Below are 15309 nucleotides of genomic sequence, written 5' to 3'. Positions count from 1 at the left end.
GATCTCCCCCTGTTCTACAGAGTGAGTGGAGTTTGCATGATCTTTCCCTGTCCTACAGAGTGAGTGGAGTCTGTATGATCTCTCCCTGTCCTACAGAGTGAGTGGAGTTTGTATGATCTCCCCCTGTCCTATGGAGTGAGTGGAGTTTGCATGATCTTCCCCTGTCCTACAGAGTGAGTGGAGTTTGTATGATCTCTCCCTGTCCTACAGAGTGAGTGGAGTTTGTATGATCTCCCACTGTTCTACAGAGTGAGTGGAGTTTGTATGATCTCCCCCTGTCCTACCGAGTGAGTGGAGTTTGTATGATCTCCTCCTGTTCTACAGAGTGAGTGGAGTTTGTATGATCTCCCCCTGTCCTACAGAGTGAGTGGAGTTTGTATGATCTCCCCCTGTTCTACAGAGTGAGTGGAGTTTGTATGATCTCCCCCTGTCCTACAGAGTGAGTGAGTGGAGTTTGTATGATCTCCTCTTGTCCTACAGAGTGAGTGGAGTTTGTGTGATCTCTCCCTGTCCCATAGAGTGAGTGAATGTAGTTTATATTATCTTCCCCTGTCCTATGGAGTGAGTGGAGTTTGTATGATCTCCCCCTGTTCTACAGAGTGAGTGAGAGGAGTTTGATGATCTCCCCTTGTCCTACAGAGTGAGTGGAGTTTGTGTGATCTCCCCCTGTTCTACAGAGTGAGTGAGAGGAGTTTGATGATCTCCCCTTGTCCTACAGAGTGAGTGGAGTTTGTATGATCTCCCCCTGTTCTACAGAGTGAGTGAGTGGAGTTTGATGATCTCCCCTTGTCCTACAGAGTGAGTGGAGTTTGTATGATCTCCCCCTGTCCTACAGAGTGAGTGAGAGGAGTTTGATGATCTCCCCTTGTCCTACAGAGTGAGTGGAGTTTGTATGATCTCCCACTGTTCTACAGAGTGAGTGGAGTTTGTATGATCTCCCCCTGTCCTACAGAGTGAGTGGAGTTTGTATGATCTCCCCCTGTCCTACAGAGTGAGTGGAGATTGTATTATCTCCCCCTGTTCTTCAGAGTGAGTGGAGTTTGTATGATCTCCCCCTGTCCTAGAGAGTGAGTGGAGTTTGTATGATCTCCTCCTGTTTTACAGAGTGAGTGGAGTTTGTATGATCTCCCCCTGTCCTACAGAGTGAGTGGAGTTTGTGTGATCTCCTCCTGTCCTACAGAGTGAGTGGAGTTTGTGTGATCTCCTCCTGTCCTACAGAGTGAGTGGAGTTTGTGTGATCTCCCCCTGTCCTATAGAGTGAGTGAGTGGAGTTTGAATGATCTCCCCCTGTCCTACAGAGTGAGTTGAGTTTGTATGATCTCCCCCTGTCCTACAGAGTGAGTGGAGTTTGTATGATCTCCCCCTGTTCTACAGAGTGAGTGGAGTTTGTATGATCTCCCCCTGTCCTACAGAGTGAGTGGAGTTTGTATGATCTCCCCCTGTCCTACAGAGAGAGTGGAGGTTGTATGATCTCCCCCTGTTCTACAGAGTGAGTGAGTGGAGTTTGTATGATCTCCCCCTGTCCTACAGAGTGAGTGGAGTCCGTATGATCTCCCCCTGTCCTACAGAGTGAGTGGAGTTTGTATGATCTCCCCCTGTCCTAATGAGTGAGTGGAGTTGGTGTGATCTCCCCCTGTCCTACAGAGTGTATGGAGTTTGTGTGATCTCCTCGTATTCTACAGTGTGAGTGGAGTTTGTGTGATCTCCCCCTGTTCTACAGAGTGAGTGGAGTTTGTGTGATCTCCCCCTGTACTACAGAGTGAGTGAGTGGAGTTTGTATGATCTCCCCCTGTCCTACAGAGTGAGTGGAGTCCGTATGATCTCCCCCTGTCCTACAGAGTGAGTGGAGTTTGTATGATCTCCCCCTGTCCTAATGAGTGAGTGGAGTTGGTGTGATCTCCCCCTGTCCTACAGAGTGTATGGAGTTTGTGTGATCTCCTCGTATTCTACAGTGTGAGTGGAGTTTGTGTGATCTCCCCCTGTTCTACAGAGTGAGTGGAGTTTGTGTGATCTCTCCCTGTTCTACAGAGTGAGTGGAGTTTGTGTGATCTCCCCCTGTACTACAGAGTGAGTGGAGTTTGTATGATCTCCCGCTGTTCTACTGAGTGAGTGGAGTTTGTATGATCTCCCCCTGTCCTACAGAGAGAGTGGAGTTTGTATAATCTCCCCCTGTCCTACAGAGTGTATGGAGTTTGTGTCATCATCACCAGCATCACGGTATGTATGCTTGCATGTTGAACTTCTTTCGCACCGTACGTAGCCCACCGTGTAAAGGGAGGTCCCATGATGTAGCTGCTCACCCCGAGCTCTCATTATTCTGATGGTGGCATCGTATATGTGCTGTGTACGCCTTTTGGCGTCTCTGGCCTAACACCGCTTGAGACTCGGCTCTAAAGAAAGCTGTCTCTGATGTGGACCAATCAGTTTCAAAGACAATGCATAAATTATCAGAGTATTGTTTTTTGTTTGCATTTGACTGCAAGTATTGTGGTTAATGTTAGCATGATTCCTTGCAAAAGGTGTCACTTTTGTTGCCAGAAAAAGTGGAAAAACCCTATTAGTATATTATCTACGTGACTTTACCGAAAGACCCAAAGAATATGAATTCCTGCAATCACGTAAGCTTCAAGTCGAGAGTTATTTTTAAATCCTTTATATTAAGTTCGCTTGCTTGCTTGCGTGCTTGCTTGCTTGCTTGCGTGCTTGCTTGCTTGCGTGCTTGCTTGCGTGCTTGCTTGCTTACGACCGTGCAAATCTTTCGGTCGTGTTTTAACCCACTTCCCGTCATCCAATCGAGCTGACATTTTCCACACAGACTCGTTGTGCCAGACAATTAATGTTCGTGAAAAAAACTTCCCAAAATTTTACACTTTTTAGGCAAAAAAAATGTATTTTACATATATTCAAATAGAACTCATTCATCGCTTTGGCTGAACGTCACAGTATAAGAGCCCAGAGCGTAACCCCTCAACAGGCCGTGGCGGAGTAGCGCAGTTGGTAGCGCCCTCGCTTCCCATGCCAAAGGTCGCGGGATCGATCCCTGCGTCCTCCACAGGCGAATATATTTTAAATCCTTTATATTAAGTTCGCTTGCTTGCTTAGGACCGTGCAAATCTTTTGCTCGTTTTTTAACCCACTTCCCGTGATCCAATCGAGCTGACATTTTGCACACAGACTCGTTGTGCGAGACAATTAATGTTCGTGAAAAATGTTTTAAAAAATTTTACACTGTTTAGGGAAAACAAATTAAATATTTAATTACCAATTGCTTAATACTGGCAGACAATCATCTGACCCATAGGTGGCAGCCATCTCAAGCCAGAGGACGAGAAGACTCTAGCCGCCACGCATATAAAGGATTTATAGTGAAAAACTTTGTTTTTACGGGTTATACTTGTTACAGTTCCACGTCCGCTTCGGCGGGACATTCCCTCGCGTGGTGCGACTCAGAGAGCGCACTCGGCACGAGCTTTGGGAAACCCGGAGGGCGGAAGTCACAGCAAAACAAAAAAATTAACCCGTAAAAACAAAGTTTTTCACTCTAAATCCTTTATATGCGTGGCGGCTAGAGTCCTCTCGTCCTCTGGCTTGAGATGGCTGCCACCTATGGGTCAGATGATTGTCTGCCAGCATTAAGCTATTGGTAAATAAATATTTATTTATTTTCCCCTAAACAGTGTAAAATTTTTGAAAAAAAAAATCACGAAAATTAATTGTCACGCACAACGAGTCTGTGTGGAAAATGTCAGCTCAATTGGATCACGGGAAGTGGGTTAAAAAACGACCGAAAGATTTGCACGGTCGTAAGCAAGCAAGCAAGCACGCAAGCACGCAAGCAAGCAAGCAAGCGAACTTAATACAAGTATAACCCGTAAAAACAAAGTTTTTCACTATAAATCCTTTATATGCGTAGCGGCTAGAGTCCTCTCGTCCTCTGGCTTGAGATGGCTGCCACCTATGGGTCAGATGATTGCATGGCACCATTAAGCAATTGGTAATTAAATATAATATTTTTGTCCTAAAAAGTGTAAAATTTTGGAAAAAAAATTTCACGAACATTAATTGTCACGCACAACGAGTCTGTGTGGAAAATGTCAGCTCGATTGGATCACGGGAACTGGGTTAAAAAACGACCGAAAGATTTGCACGGTCGTAAGCAAGCAAGCAAGCACGCAAGCACGCAAGCAAGCAAGTGAACTTAATATAAAAGATTAAATAAAGGATTTTAAAAAGCCAAAACGTCCAGAGCATGGTTTGTGTCTGCATGTTCACCACAACAACCGCGTGTGGTTAATAAAGTCACATGATTCCATGAAAAAGGTTTACGTTTTGGTGTTTTAACATCTTAACACAACTCCTGTTTTATTGCCAGAAAGGGTTAAACGTATTCTGATATAATTTTGATTTGAAGCTTTCGTGACTGCAAGGATAAAGTCACGTGGGTAGAAAATAAAATAAATCACGACGTTTCGGGCGCAACACAAGCGACCGTCATCAGGTGGGATAGCGCGGTCTGCTGCTGAGGCAGACTGTTTTAAAAGGTATGAAATTGGTGTAGCTCAAGGGTCCATTTAATTATATTTTATACCTACGTGACTTTACCAAAAAAAAACAAAGAGTATACTATTCTGATACTGGTAGGAGCCTCCTGGTTACACCAGCCCACAGGGGATTATTTTGTCCGTCCGCCCGTCGTGCAGGGAGGGGCTGGGTGGGGAGGGAGGGGCTGGGTGGGGAGGGGAGGGTGGGGAGGGGCTGGGTGGGGAGGGTGGGGCTGGGTGGGGAGGGTGGGGAAGGGCTGGGTGGGGAGGGCAGGGAGGAGCTGGGTGGGAAGGGTAGGGCTGGGTGGGGGTGGGAGGGTGGGGAGGGGCTGGGTGGGGAGGGTGGGGAGGGGCTGGGTGGGGAGGGTGGGGAGGGGCTGGGTGGGAAGGGTGGGGCTGGGTGGTGAGTGGGAGGGGTGGGGCTGGGTGGGGAGGGGCTGGTCACCCCGTGGTGCCCTTATAAAACTCAACGTTTAACCTACTCACGCCGGCTTGTGCCCGCCCTCACAGTCGGCCATATTTGCGGAATACACCACGCCGCCGTTGACCCTGGCCATTGACCGAGCAGCCCAACGTTCCTACCAGCTCCCTCCGCAGGAAATTGTTATAGTTGTGCGATGATCGGGTCGGATCTGATGAAGAGCTACACGCCAGCTCAGTTGGAGCCTTACACACTGTGGTAAAGTAAAACAAATATTTAAAAAAACGTTCACTTTGAGCTCTAATCCAAACGTGTGGCATTCAGTTTGACGCGGGGTCAAAGCTGCCGTATGCTGTCTGCCTGCCACGAGACGCGCGTTATTTCGGTCTGTCTCGCCCTCTGCTGGACCTCAGCCGTCAGCGGTCCATCGATAACGGACTGCAAGCTGCCCTTACCCCAGAGGTCGCAATCGGGTACCCGATACCCATACCGTACCCGATACCCAGCTACCCGTACCCGGCCGGGTACGGGTACCCGTTTGCGACCCTGGTGCGGCCGGGTACGGGTCCGGGTAGGCCGTGAGTCACTGGTGAGTAACCGTTTGTCACTCATTTCCCAACGTCTTGTCTCTTCTCACAATTCACGTTCCTAGAATCAACCCACCCGCGCCTGCAACATGGCTTCATCCCAGAGGTCGCAATCGGGTACCTGTACCTTACCCGATACCCGGCCGGGTACGGGTAGCCGGGTATTGGGTAGGGTACGGGTACCCGATTGCGACCCTGGTGCGGCCGGGTACGGGTACGGGTAAGAAATCAAAACCCGTTTGCGACCTCTGCCTTACCCCCCCCCCCCCTCATTGTAGGCCAATGTCGAACACGTAGATTTCGCCCATTTTCCATGCAGGAGAGAGAGAGACTTTTAAACAACTTCCTATTGCCGCCAGCAGCAACAGCACTGGAGGCGATTCCGATACGAAACACACAAAGTCACCAGCAAACAAATGAAAATAAACGCTACAAATCCAGAGAGTTTGAGAGAGAGAGAGAGAGAAAGTGGGAGAGAGAGAGAGTTATAAAAGGGAGAGTGAGCGTTGAAAGAGAGCGTTGAGGGGAGAGTGGGAGAGTGTGATTTCGCGAGAAAGAGAGTTAGAGATATATAGAGAGTTGGAAAGAGTTGGAGAGCGTTGAAGAGACTTTTGACTTTTAAACAACTTTTCATAGCCGCCAGCAGCAACAGCACTGGAGGCGATTCCGATACGAAATACACAAAGTCACCAGCAAACAAATAAAACAAACGCTACAAATCCACGTGCTGTGGCGCTAAATGCGCCGCGCACAACACGAAAGAAAAGCCACGTGGTGGTGGTGGTGGTCATCGCGCACGCCACGGTGACGAGCGAGCGCTTCAGAAGGTGAACACCACGAGGGTGCCGTCCACGCTGGTACAGAAAGGGGCTTTTCCGGCTCCCCAGCGTTCGAAGAAGACGCCCTGCACGTCACCGACATATGTATCCCCCCAATATATTGCTGTAAAAAATTGCTATGCTATATAAATAAAAACAACAATTTGCTAAACCTTGGCCACAATATCTGGACTTGTCTTCAAATAAATCAATGCATAGATTTCTGTTTATATGATTCTGGTTATGGTTGTACTTTATTAATCCCTAATCTTTGCCATTACGTACAATGAAACAAGAAATGGTAAAAAAGTTAAAACAGAGCAATGTAATACAAGACACTCTAAGACATTATTGTAAAAAATAAATAAAAAGTCCATCCCATGTGTTAGTGAATTTCTGAATATTTTAGGCAGGAAATGAGTTTTCAAATTTTGATATTTTTCTGGGTTGGGACCCCCTGGAAGATTTGTTCCCCCCCAATGTTGACTCCATGGCTACGGCCTTGGCCATAACAAAACAAAAGTTATGTTAAGATATTAAAACACCAAACTGAAACCGTTTGCAAGGAATCGTGTCACTGCATTCACCAGAGCGTGTTTTTTTACACTATGAGACCTCCTTTAGCAGTGGCAAAATATAGTAGTAGGTTTTTACCTTTTAATCTGGTACAAAACTGACACCTTTATACAAGGCATCATGTTTGCAATAACCACAACACAAGTAGTCAAAATGCAAACAAAAAGAAACAACTCTGATAATGATAATATATGCACTGTCCTTGAAGTTGATTGGTCCACACCCGAGACAGCTTTCCTTAGAGCCTAGTCTCCATTGGTGTTGGACCAGATGACACCAAAAGGCATACAACTCAAAAACAGTGCACTTTCAGAGTATTGAGAGCCCGGGGTAAGCATTTACACTATATTATTATCATTATCAGAGTTGTTTATTTTTGTTTGCATTTTGACTACTTGTGTTGTGATTATTGCAAACATGATGCCTTGTATAAAGGTGTCAGTTTTGTACCAGTTTAAAGGGTAAAAACCTACTACTATATTTTGCCACTGGTAAAAGAGATCTCATAGTGTAAATGCTTACCCCGAGCTCTCAATACTCTGATATTGCACTGTGTTTGAGTTGTGCGCCTTCTGGTGTCATCTGGTCCAACACCAATGGGGACTAGGCTCTAAAGAAAGCCGTCTCGGGTGTGGACCAATCAACTTCAAGGACAGTGCATATTATTATCATTATCAGAGTTGCTTCTTTTTGTTTGCATTTTGACTACTTGTGTTGTGGTGATTGCAAACATGATGCCTTATAGAAAGGTGTCAGTTTTGTACCAGTTTAAAGGGTAAAAACCTACTACTAACGTGTTTTTTTGTATGTTCACCACAAGCACCGTGTGTGGACAATGCGATGATGTGATTCCATGCAAAGGGTCTCAGTTTGGTGTTTGAACATCTTAACTGACAGGGGTGGGGAATGTCCGGCCCGCGGGCCGTACAAGGCCCGCGAAATCATTTGGTCTGTTCCAGCCATCACATTAGGGGTGAGTTAATTAAATGTTTGACCAAATATAACGGGCTAATTTTTAAGTTGATAATTTTGTATGGCCCGCGAATGATGTTATAAATATTCAAATGGCCCTTGGCAGAAAAAAGGTTCCCCACCCGACTTAGCACAACCTTTTGATTTAAAGCTTTAGTGACTGCAGGGATTCATATTCTTGGTTCTTTCGGTAAAGTCACGTAGAAGGGAAATAATAAAATAATACAAATATAAAACAAAAAAAATTCTCACGACGTTTCGACTGGGGGCCGTCCATAAATGACGTCACGCGATTTTGGACGATTTTTGACCCCCCCTCCCCCCTTTTGTCACACGGCATCACAAAAAGTCAGACCCCCCCCCCCTCAAATATGACGTCACAAAGCTCTGCCCCCCCCCCCAAAAAAAAAACATGCTTCAAATCGCTTTAAACTATTGTCATTGTGGTGCGTATTTAATGTGGCGCTGCACTCTGATGTTGTAGGAGAAAACATTTATTAAAAAGTCTATTCAATTAAGCAGAACGTGTTGTTTATATTAATTTAAAGTTGCGCATTTTGATGTGACGTCACATTTCTCAACCCCCCACCCTTCCCCCTCGTCACACATCGTCACAAATGTCTGACCCCCCCCCCCCTCTAGGTGCGTGACGTCATTTATGGACGGCCCCATTGCCCGAAACGTCGCCTATCCCCCCCCCCCACCTTTGTAATGTCACGTGTGCCGAGTTCTGCCACTGTCATCACCGAGACCACGTGGCGGCTCGTGCTGATGATGCAGCTTTGTTTGTAAACACGGAGCTCATTAATTATTCATGAGGTAGGAGGGAGGGAGGAGTAGGGGGCGTGTCTACTCGCGCGTTCTGACCAATGAGCGCTTTCGGTCACTTCAACACCCCCACCCCTCCTCCCCCCACATCTCATTAACATAACTCCACCCTCCCCCTCCCAGCCAAGACGGTGACGTCACCGGGGATCGACCCCCTCTTACCTCAGCTGTTGCGGTGACGTCACCGTCTCTTGGGGGTTTTTTTAATGAATATTAATTAGGTGGGCGGGGACTTAGTGATTACCGCGTGCTAGTGGTGACGTCACTCTCTTAAATATTAATTAGGCGGGAAATATTAATTATTTAGAAACGGGCGTTTAGATTATTTTGCATTACTGCAATAAATGTCCACACGTTAAGTCGCTTCTGAAAAATAAGTTCATACCTCGGTGGGCCTTATATCTGCTGAGATTAAAATCGCTGTGTTTATTTGTACATAGTCTTGTAAAAAAAAGTGTTTTTATTGAAATAATAAAAATAACATTTTAATAATAAGTTGATTTTATTATTTTAAACTTATTCTCTTAAATTTATTTTTTAATTTTAATTTTGTATTTATATTTTTTTTTGTTTTCTATTTACGTGACTTCACCGAAAAGAACCAAGAATATGAATTCCTGCAGTCACCAAAGTTTTAAGTCAAACATTTATTTGCGGATAATTTCAGTGGCAAGTGATGAATATTCATGAGGTGGGCGGGGCTTCGCGTGGAGACGTCACCGCGTACCAGGGTATACTGAATATTCATGAGGGGGGTGGGCCTTCACTGCGCTGCGCGCGCACGCCACTGTTGGTGTGGGGGCTGCGTAGGGGAAGCCGATGACATCACCGCCTAGCGGCCTATACTGAATATTAATTAGGGAGGAGGGGCTTCACGGCGGCGGGTGGGGAGGGGTGGGGGGGAGATGACGTCACCACCACAGCGCGGCCGACCGCTTCGCAAACCGCACAACGGATAAGCCTCGGGCGGCGGCGCGCGCGATCCGATTGGCCGCGCGCGCTCAGCCAATCCGCACTAAGAAATACAAAACGCGATTAACCCCGCCCCCCTCCTAGCTGCCCCTCCCCCCCCAACTCACCCCAGCCCCGCCCTCTCCTAGCGGCCCCTCCCCCCCAACTCACACTTGCCCCGCCTCCCCTAGCGGCCCCGCCCCACCAACTCACCCTTGCCCCGCCCCCCTAGCGGCCCCTCCCCCCCAACTCACCCCCGCCCCGCCCCCTCCCCCCCCAACTCACCCCAGCCCCGCCCCCTCCCTCAACACCCCCCCCCCCACACAAAATGGCCGCCCTTGTTTACGAGTCGCGTTGGCGTCTCGTTTGAGCGGGAGAGGCGGGCTGCTGGCGGCTGACGGAGGCGACGTTTCGGCTCCCGATCCTTTCGCGGGGCGGCTCGCTCAACACCTCGGCGGGGTGGGGGTGGGGGCGGGGCCGGGTCGGGGGTTTGAAGGCGGCTGAGCGCTCGCGACGCGATGGAGGCTTCGCGAGGCCTACTCGCAGCGTCTGGGCAACAGCAGCAGGAGGAGGGAGATGGTGGAGGTGGTGATGGAGTAGGAGGTGGTGGAGCTGGTGATGGTGGTGGAGGAGCTGGTGGTGGTGGAGGTGGAGCTGGTGGTGGTGGTAGTGGAGGTGGTAGTGGTGATGGAGGTGATGGAGGTGGTGGTGGAGCAGGAGGTGGTGGTGATGAAGCAGCTGGTGGTGGTGGAGGTAGTGGTGGAGGTGGTGGTTGTGTTGGAGGAGGAGGAGATGGAGGACGAGGTGAGACCCGTGGTCCCGTCTCCAACTCGGACGCGGACTTCTTCGCCCCGCAGGCGCGTCCCAGGTCGTGCACGTGGCCGCTGCGGCGGCCCGAGGCCGACGAGACGGAGGAGGCGTCGCTCGAGTCGCCGGCGGCCGAAGACGACGACGACGAGGAGGTGGACGAGGATGATGACGAAGACGACGACGATGATAATAATGGCACCCCCAAGCTCCAGATGATGATAACGACCATATTGCCGCCAGCGTCTTCTTCCTCACCACCCTCTCAGCCTCAGCCGCCTCCTGCCACTGCTGCCCCTGGTCCTGGAGTCGAACCTGGACTGTGTGGAGGTGCAGGAGGAGGAGCGGTAGTTTTGATGGTCGTAGCGACACCAGCTAAGGCGGCCGCTGACGTGATGATGATGGGAGCAGTGGAGTCGCTCTCAGCTCCTGGGGATCTTTTGGCACCTCGAGGGCTCTTCCTGTCTGCTGCGGGTCCTGTAGGGTCTGCTGCTGCATCTGTAGGGTCTGCTGCTGCATCTGTAGGGTCTGCTTCATCTGTAGGGTCTGCTGCTGCATCTGTAGGGTCTGCTGCTTCATCTGTAGGGTCTGCTGCTGCATCTGTAGGGTCTGCTGCTGCATCTGTAGGGTCTGCTGGTGCATCTGTAGGGTCTGCTGCTGCATCTGTAGGGTCTGCTGCTGCATCTGTAGGATCTGCTGCTGCATCTGTAGGGTCTGCTGCATCTGTAGGGTCTGCTGCATCTGTAGGGTCTGCTGCTGCATCTGTAGGATTTGCTGGTGCTGTCCAATCTGTAGGATTTGCTGGTGCTGCCCAATCTGTAGGATCTGCGTCCGTACTGCCCGCGTCCCTGGGCTCAATGGGTTCAGCGGGTGCCACCGGAACCGTGGGTTCTGCGGTGGCACCACCAGCGGCTGGAACTGCGGGTGCCGTAGCCCTTGGCACCGTCACCCCCGGCACAGCGGTGTCGCCGGGCCTGGCGGCGGTGGTGGTGGCGGTGCCGCCGCGCAAGACGTCTTCGAGGCGCAACGCGTGGGGGAACCTGTCATACGCGGAGCTCATCACGCACGCCATCGAGAGCACGCCCGACCGGAGGCTCACGCTGGCGCAGATCTACGAGTGGATGGTGCGGAGCGTGCCCTACTTCCGCGACAAGGGCGAGAGCAACAGCTCGGCCGGGTGGAAGGTGAGGTTGGTGCGAGCGCTTTGACTTGTGGATGCCCGCGCTTGCGGATGCCCGCGCTTGCGGATGCCTCGACTTGCGGACGCCCGAACTTACAATCGCCTGTACCTACCAACACCCGCACTTACCAACGCCTGACATACGAACGCCCGTACTTACGAACGCCCGTACTTACGAACACCCGCACTTACAAACAACCGTACTTATGAACACACACACTTACTAACCCCGTACTTACGAACACACACTTACTAACACCCCTACCTGCGAACCACCTTTACTTACGAACGCCCGCAATTAGGAACACCCGCACTTACCAAAACCCATACTTACAAACACAATTCTTACTAACACCCGCACTTGCGAACACATACATTTACTAACAACCACACTTACAAATGCCCGCACTTATGAACATCTGAACATATAAACACCCATACTTACTAACACAACAACAACAACCGCCATTCGCTACTAAGTGGTGGTGACGTCACCACGACACTTGTGCCAGGCCATGTGCACCTTGAGGCCACGTGAAGTGTCGAACGCCCGCTGGCAGGAGGTCACGGGGCAGACCCAGGTTCCACGGGTCGACTGACTGAGATGAACACACACACTAACACCCGTACTTGCGAACACCCGTACTTGCGAACACCCGTACTTATGAACACCCGTACTTGCGAACACACACTAACACCCGTAATTCCAAACACTTGCACTTATCAACACACACACTTCCAAACACCCGTACTTACGAACACACAAACTTACTAACACCCGTACTTATCAACACACACACTTAATAAGACCTGTACTTACACACACTTACTAACACCTGTACTTACGAACACACACACTAACACTAACACCCGCACTTACGAACACACCAACAACCGCCATTCGAACACACACTTACTAATACCCGTTCCTGCGAACACACAAGAGATGGAGCTGATGCGGTACAGGAGGATGTGGAGCTGAGTGGACTTGCCGAAGACCGGTACCAGCGGTGCCAAGATCGGCCTCTGTGGAGGGGAGGCTCTTGAAGGACGCTCCTGGGCAGTGCCAGGCTAGGTGCACCTTGAGGCTACTGGGCAGTTGGAGGCAAGTCGCCCTCCAGCAACAGCGGAGGGCAGTGGAGCGACGCTCACAACAACGAGCGGAGCGCCGGGCGACTAAATCACAGCAAGCTGGGACAGTAGGGGTACAGGTGGTGCATCAGCCAGTCATCTCAGTCAGATAGCCCTTGGCACCTGGGTCTGTCCCGTGACCTGTCAACGAGCCTTCGACACTTCACAAGGCCGTAAAGTGCACCTGGCACATGCACCGTGGTGATGTCACCGTCACTATGTCACCGTCACTTAGTGGTGAATGGCCGTTGTTAGTGTGGGGAGCGGTGTAGCGGTCAGCGCTACGCTGCGCTACGAACCCGGCGACCCGTGCTCGATTCTCGCTCACGGCCAACACCAGTGACAGTTATCTGAACCTCCCCTAGGTCGACTCAGCCTCAAATGAGTACCTGGTGCGGTGTGTAAAACATCGTCACTGGGGAGACAAAGGCGGTCGGGCGTGGTGCTGGCCACCCATCACCTCGTGTGCCGTGCCGGCCTTCGTAGGTGCTGCTTGCTAACAGCACTTGCCCCTACAGTCTGTTAAGGCTATATGAGGGATCTTTGTTGGGTGGGGGGAGAAGGGTTGGTTAAGTAAGTTGCGATAGAAGTTCAACATACATACACTACAATATGCACTACGCTATATACTACGCTATATACTATGATACACTACACTACGCTACTATACACTACACCATATATCGGAAATGAATTTCATTTATTTATACCAGAGGAATCCGAAGACTATTTTTATCTTACCAGGCAAAGCCCACTGAGGTGTTAACTTTTGTTTAAAAAGCGACCTGGCCACAAGATGATAGTTCAACAAAGTGGCCTTATAACTTGGAAATGTGTACATAAATAGGGTTTATTTTGGGTTAGATCGCGTAAATATGAAACGTGTCGTCAAACCCGCCACCACCCGGCATAGCCAATTAGTATGAGGGTTTGTCACGTAAACAGAACATGGCCAATTCATTACGTTTACAATTATAGTGTAGTGTATAGTGTAGTGTACTAGTACAGCACTAACCGGTTGTGTGGTGGGTAGTAAACTCCCTATAACGTTTACAATTATAGTGTAGTGTATAGTGTAGTGTACTTGTACAGCACTAACCGGTTGTGTGTTGGAGAGTAAACCCACTACAACGTTTACAATTATCGTGTAGTGTGTAGTGTATTGTGTAGTGTATAGAGTAGTATCCTAGTTCAGCACTAACCAGTTGTGTGTTGGAGAATAAACCCAACCCAAAACAGCCCACCCCCTCAAAAACAAACCATCAGGAATAACATTGGTCGCAAAAGTCTACGTTTTAAAACCTGGGCAAATTCGTAGCAGCCAAACAATCTAAATAACCTAAACGTGGCGAGCGAGAGGTCTTACGGTAATTTGGCAATTCCGGTGTTGCTGGTGTGTTGGCTGCGGTGCGCAGAAAACTAATCATTGTGTGCGTCAGTGACGACGACGCTCTTGTGTGACCTCGAAAGTAAACGTTCGCAAACGGGCAACGGGTCCGGTCATAGGAGTTTATAGTGTGGTGTATAGTGTAGTTTATGTTGTATCGTGTAGTCCATAGTATATAGTGTAGTGTACATGTATAGTGCAGTGTATAGTAGTGTATAGTATCGTGTTTAGTGTAGTGTATAGTTGTGTAGTGTATGGTAGTGTGTCATGCAGTTTGTTGTATCGTGTAGTGTATATGAGTGTATATTTTGTGCATAGTGCAGTGTATAGTGTAGTGTATTGTTGTGCAATGTATAGAAGTGTAGTGTTTAGTTTAGTGTATAGTGAAGTGTATAGTATAGTTTTTCGATTTAAAGCTTTCGTGACTGCAGGGATTCATCTTCTTGGTTCTTTCGGTAAAGTCACGTAGAAGGGAAATAATAAAATGAAATAAATATAATAAAATAAATCTCACGACGTTTCGGCCACAACGCAAGCAGCCGTCCTCAGGTGAAGAACAGGTCTGTCGGAAAGACAGCGTCTGTATAGTATAGTGTATAGTATTGAATAGTATAGTGCAGTGTATAGTTGTGTAGTGTATAGAAGTGTAGTGTATAGTATTGTATAGTGTAGTGTATAGTATTGTATAGTGTAGTGTATAGTATTGTATAGTGTAGTGTATAGTGTAGTGTATTGTGTAGTGTATAGTATTGAATAGTGTAGTATAGGAGGTTCTTAAACAGGCGATGGGTTCGGGCACTGGGCCCTTCATGGTAGCTGAGAGGCCGCCGATTACGAGTTTACATGTTAAGGTCATGGCGACGACTGACCTCTTGACCCCTTGTGTTGTTGGGTGACCTTTGCTGCCTGTGTTTTCCGGTCAAAGGTGGGAGGGCTGGTGTCTGCCATATACGCGCGTGTGTAGTGTGTATCGTAGTGTATAGTGTAGGGTATAGTGTAGAATGTAGTGTATAGTGTAGAATGAGTGTACAGTGTAGTGTGTATTGTAGTGTATAGTGTAATGTGTATTGTATAGTGTAGTGTGTATTGTAGTGTATTGTATAGTGTAGT

At 48.8% G+C, this 15309-nt stretch overlaps 1 protein-coding gene across 1 annotated transcript in view; it reads left to right on the top strand.

Annotated features, from left to right (window-relative positions):
* The window catches only part of LOC144949906 (uncharacterized), a 48847-nt gene that overhangs the window by 26772 nt on the left and 6766 nt on the right, over positions 1–15309 (top strand). The window contains exon 7 of the mRNA XM_078879890.1: positions 10328–11685. Coding sequence (XP_078736016.1) covers positions 10328–11685 — 1358 coding nt within the window. The remainder of the gene's footprint in view (positions 1–10327; positions 11686–15309) is intronic.

The sequence above is a fragment of the Lampetra fluviatilis genome, chromosome 55 (assembly GCF_964198595.1).
Source record: "Lampetra fluviatilis chromosome 55, kcLamFluv1.1, whole genome shotgun sequence".
NCBI lineage: Eukaryota > Metazoa > Chordata > Hyperoartia > Petromyzontiformes > Petromyzontidae > Lampetra > Lampetra fluviatilis.
Note: the sequence above shows the minus strand (reverse complement) of the source record. Positions and strands in the feature narration are given on the sequence as shown.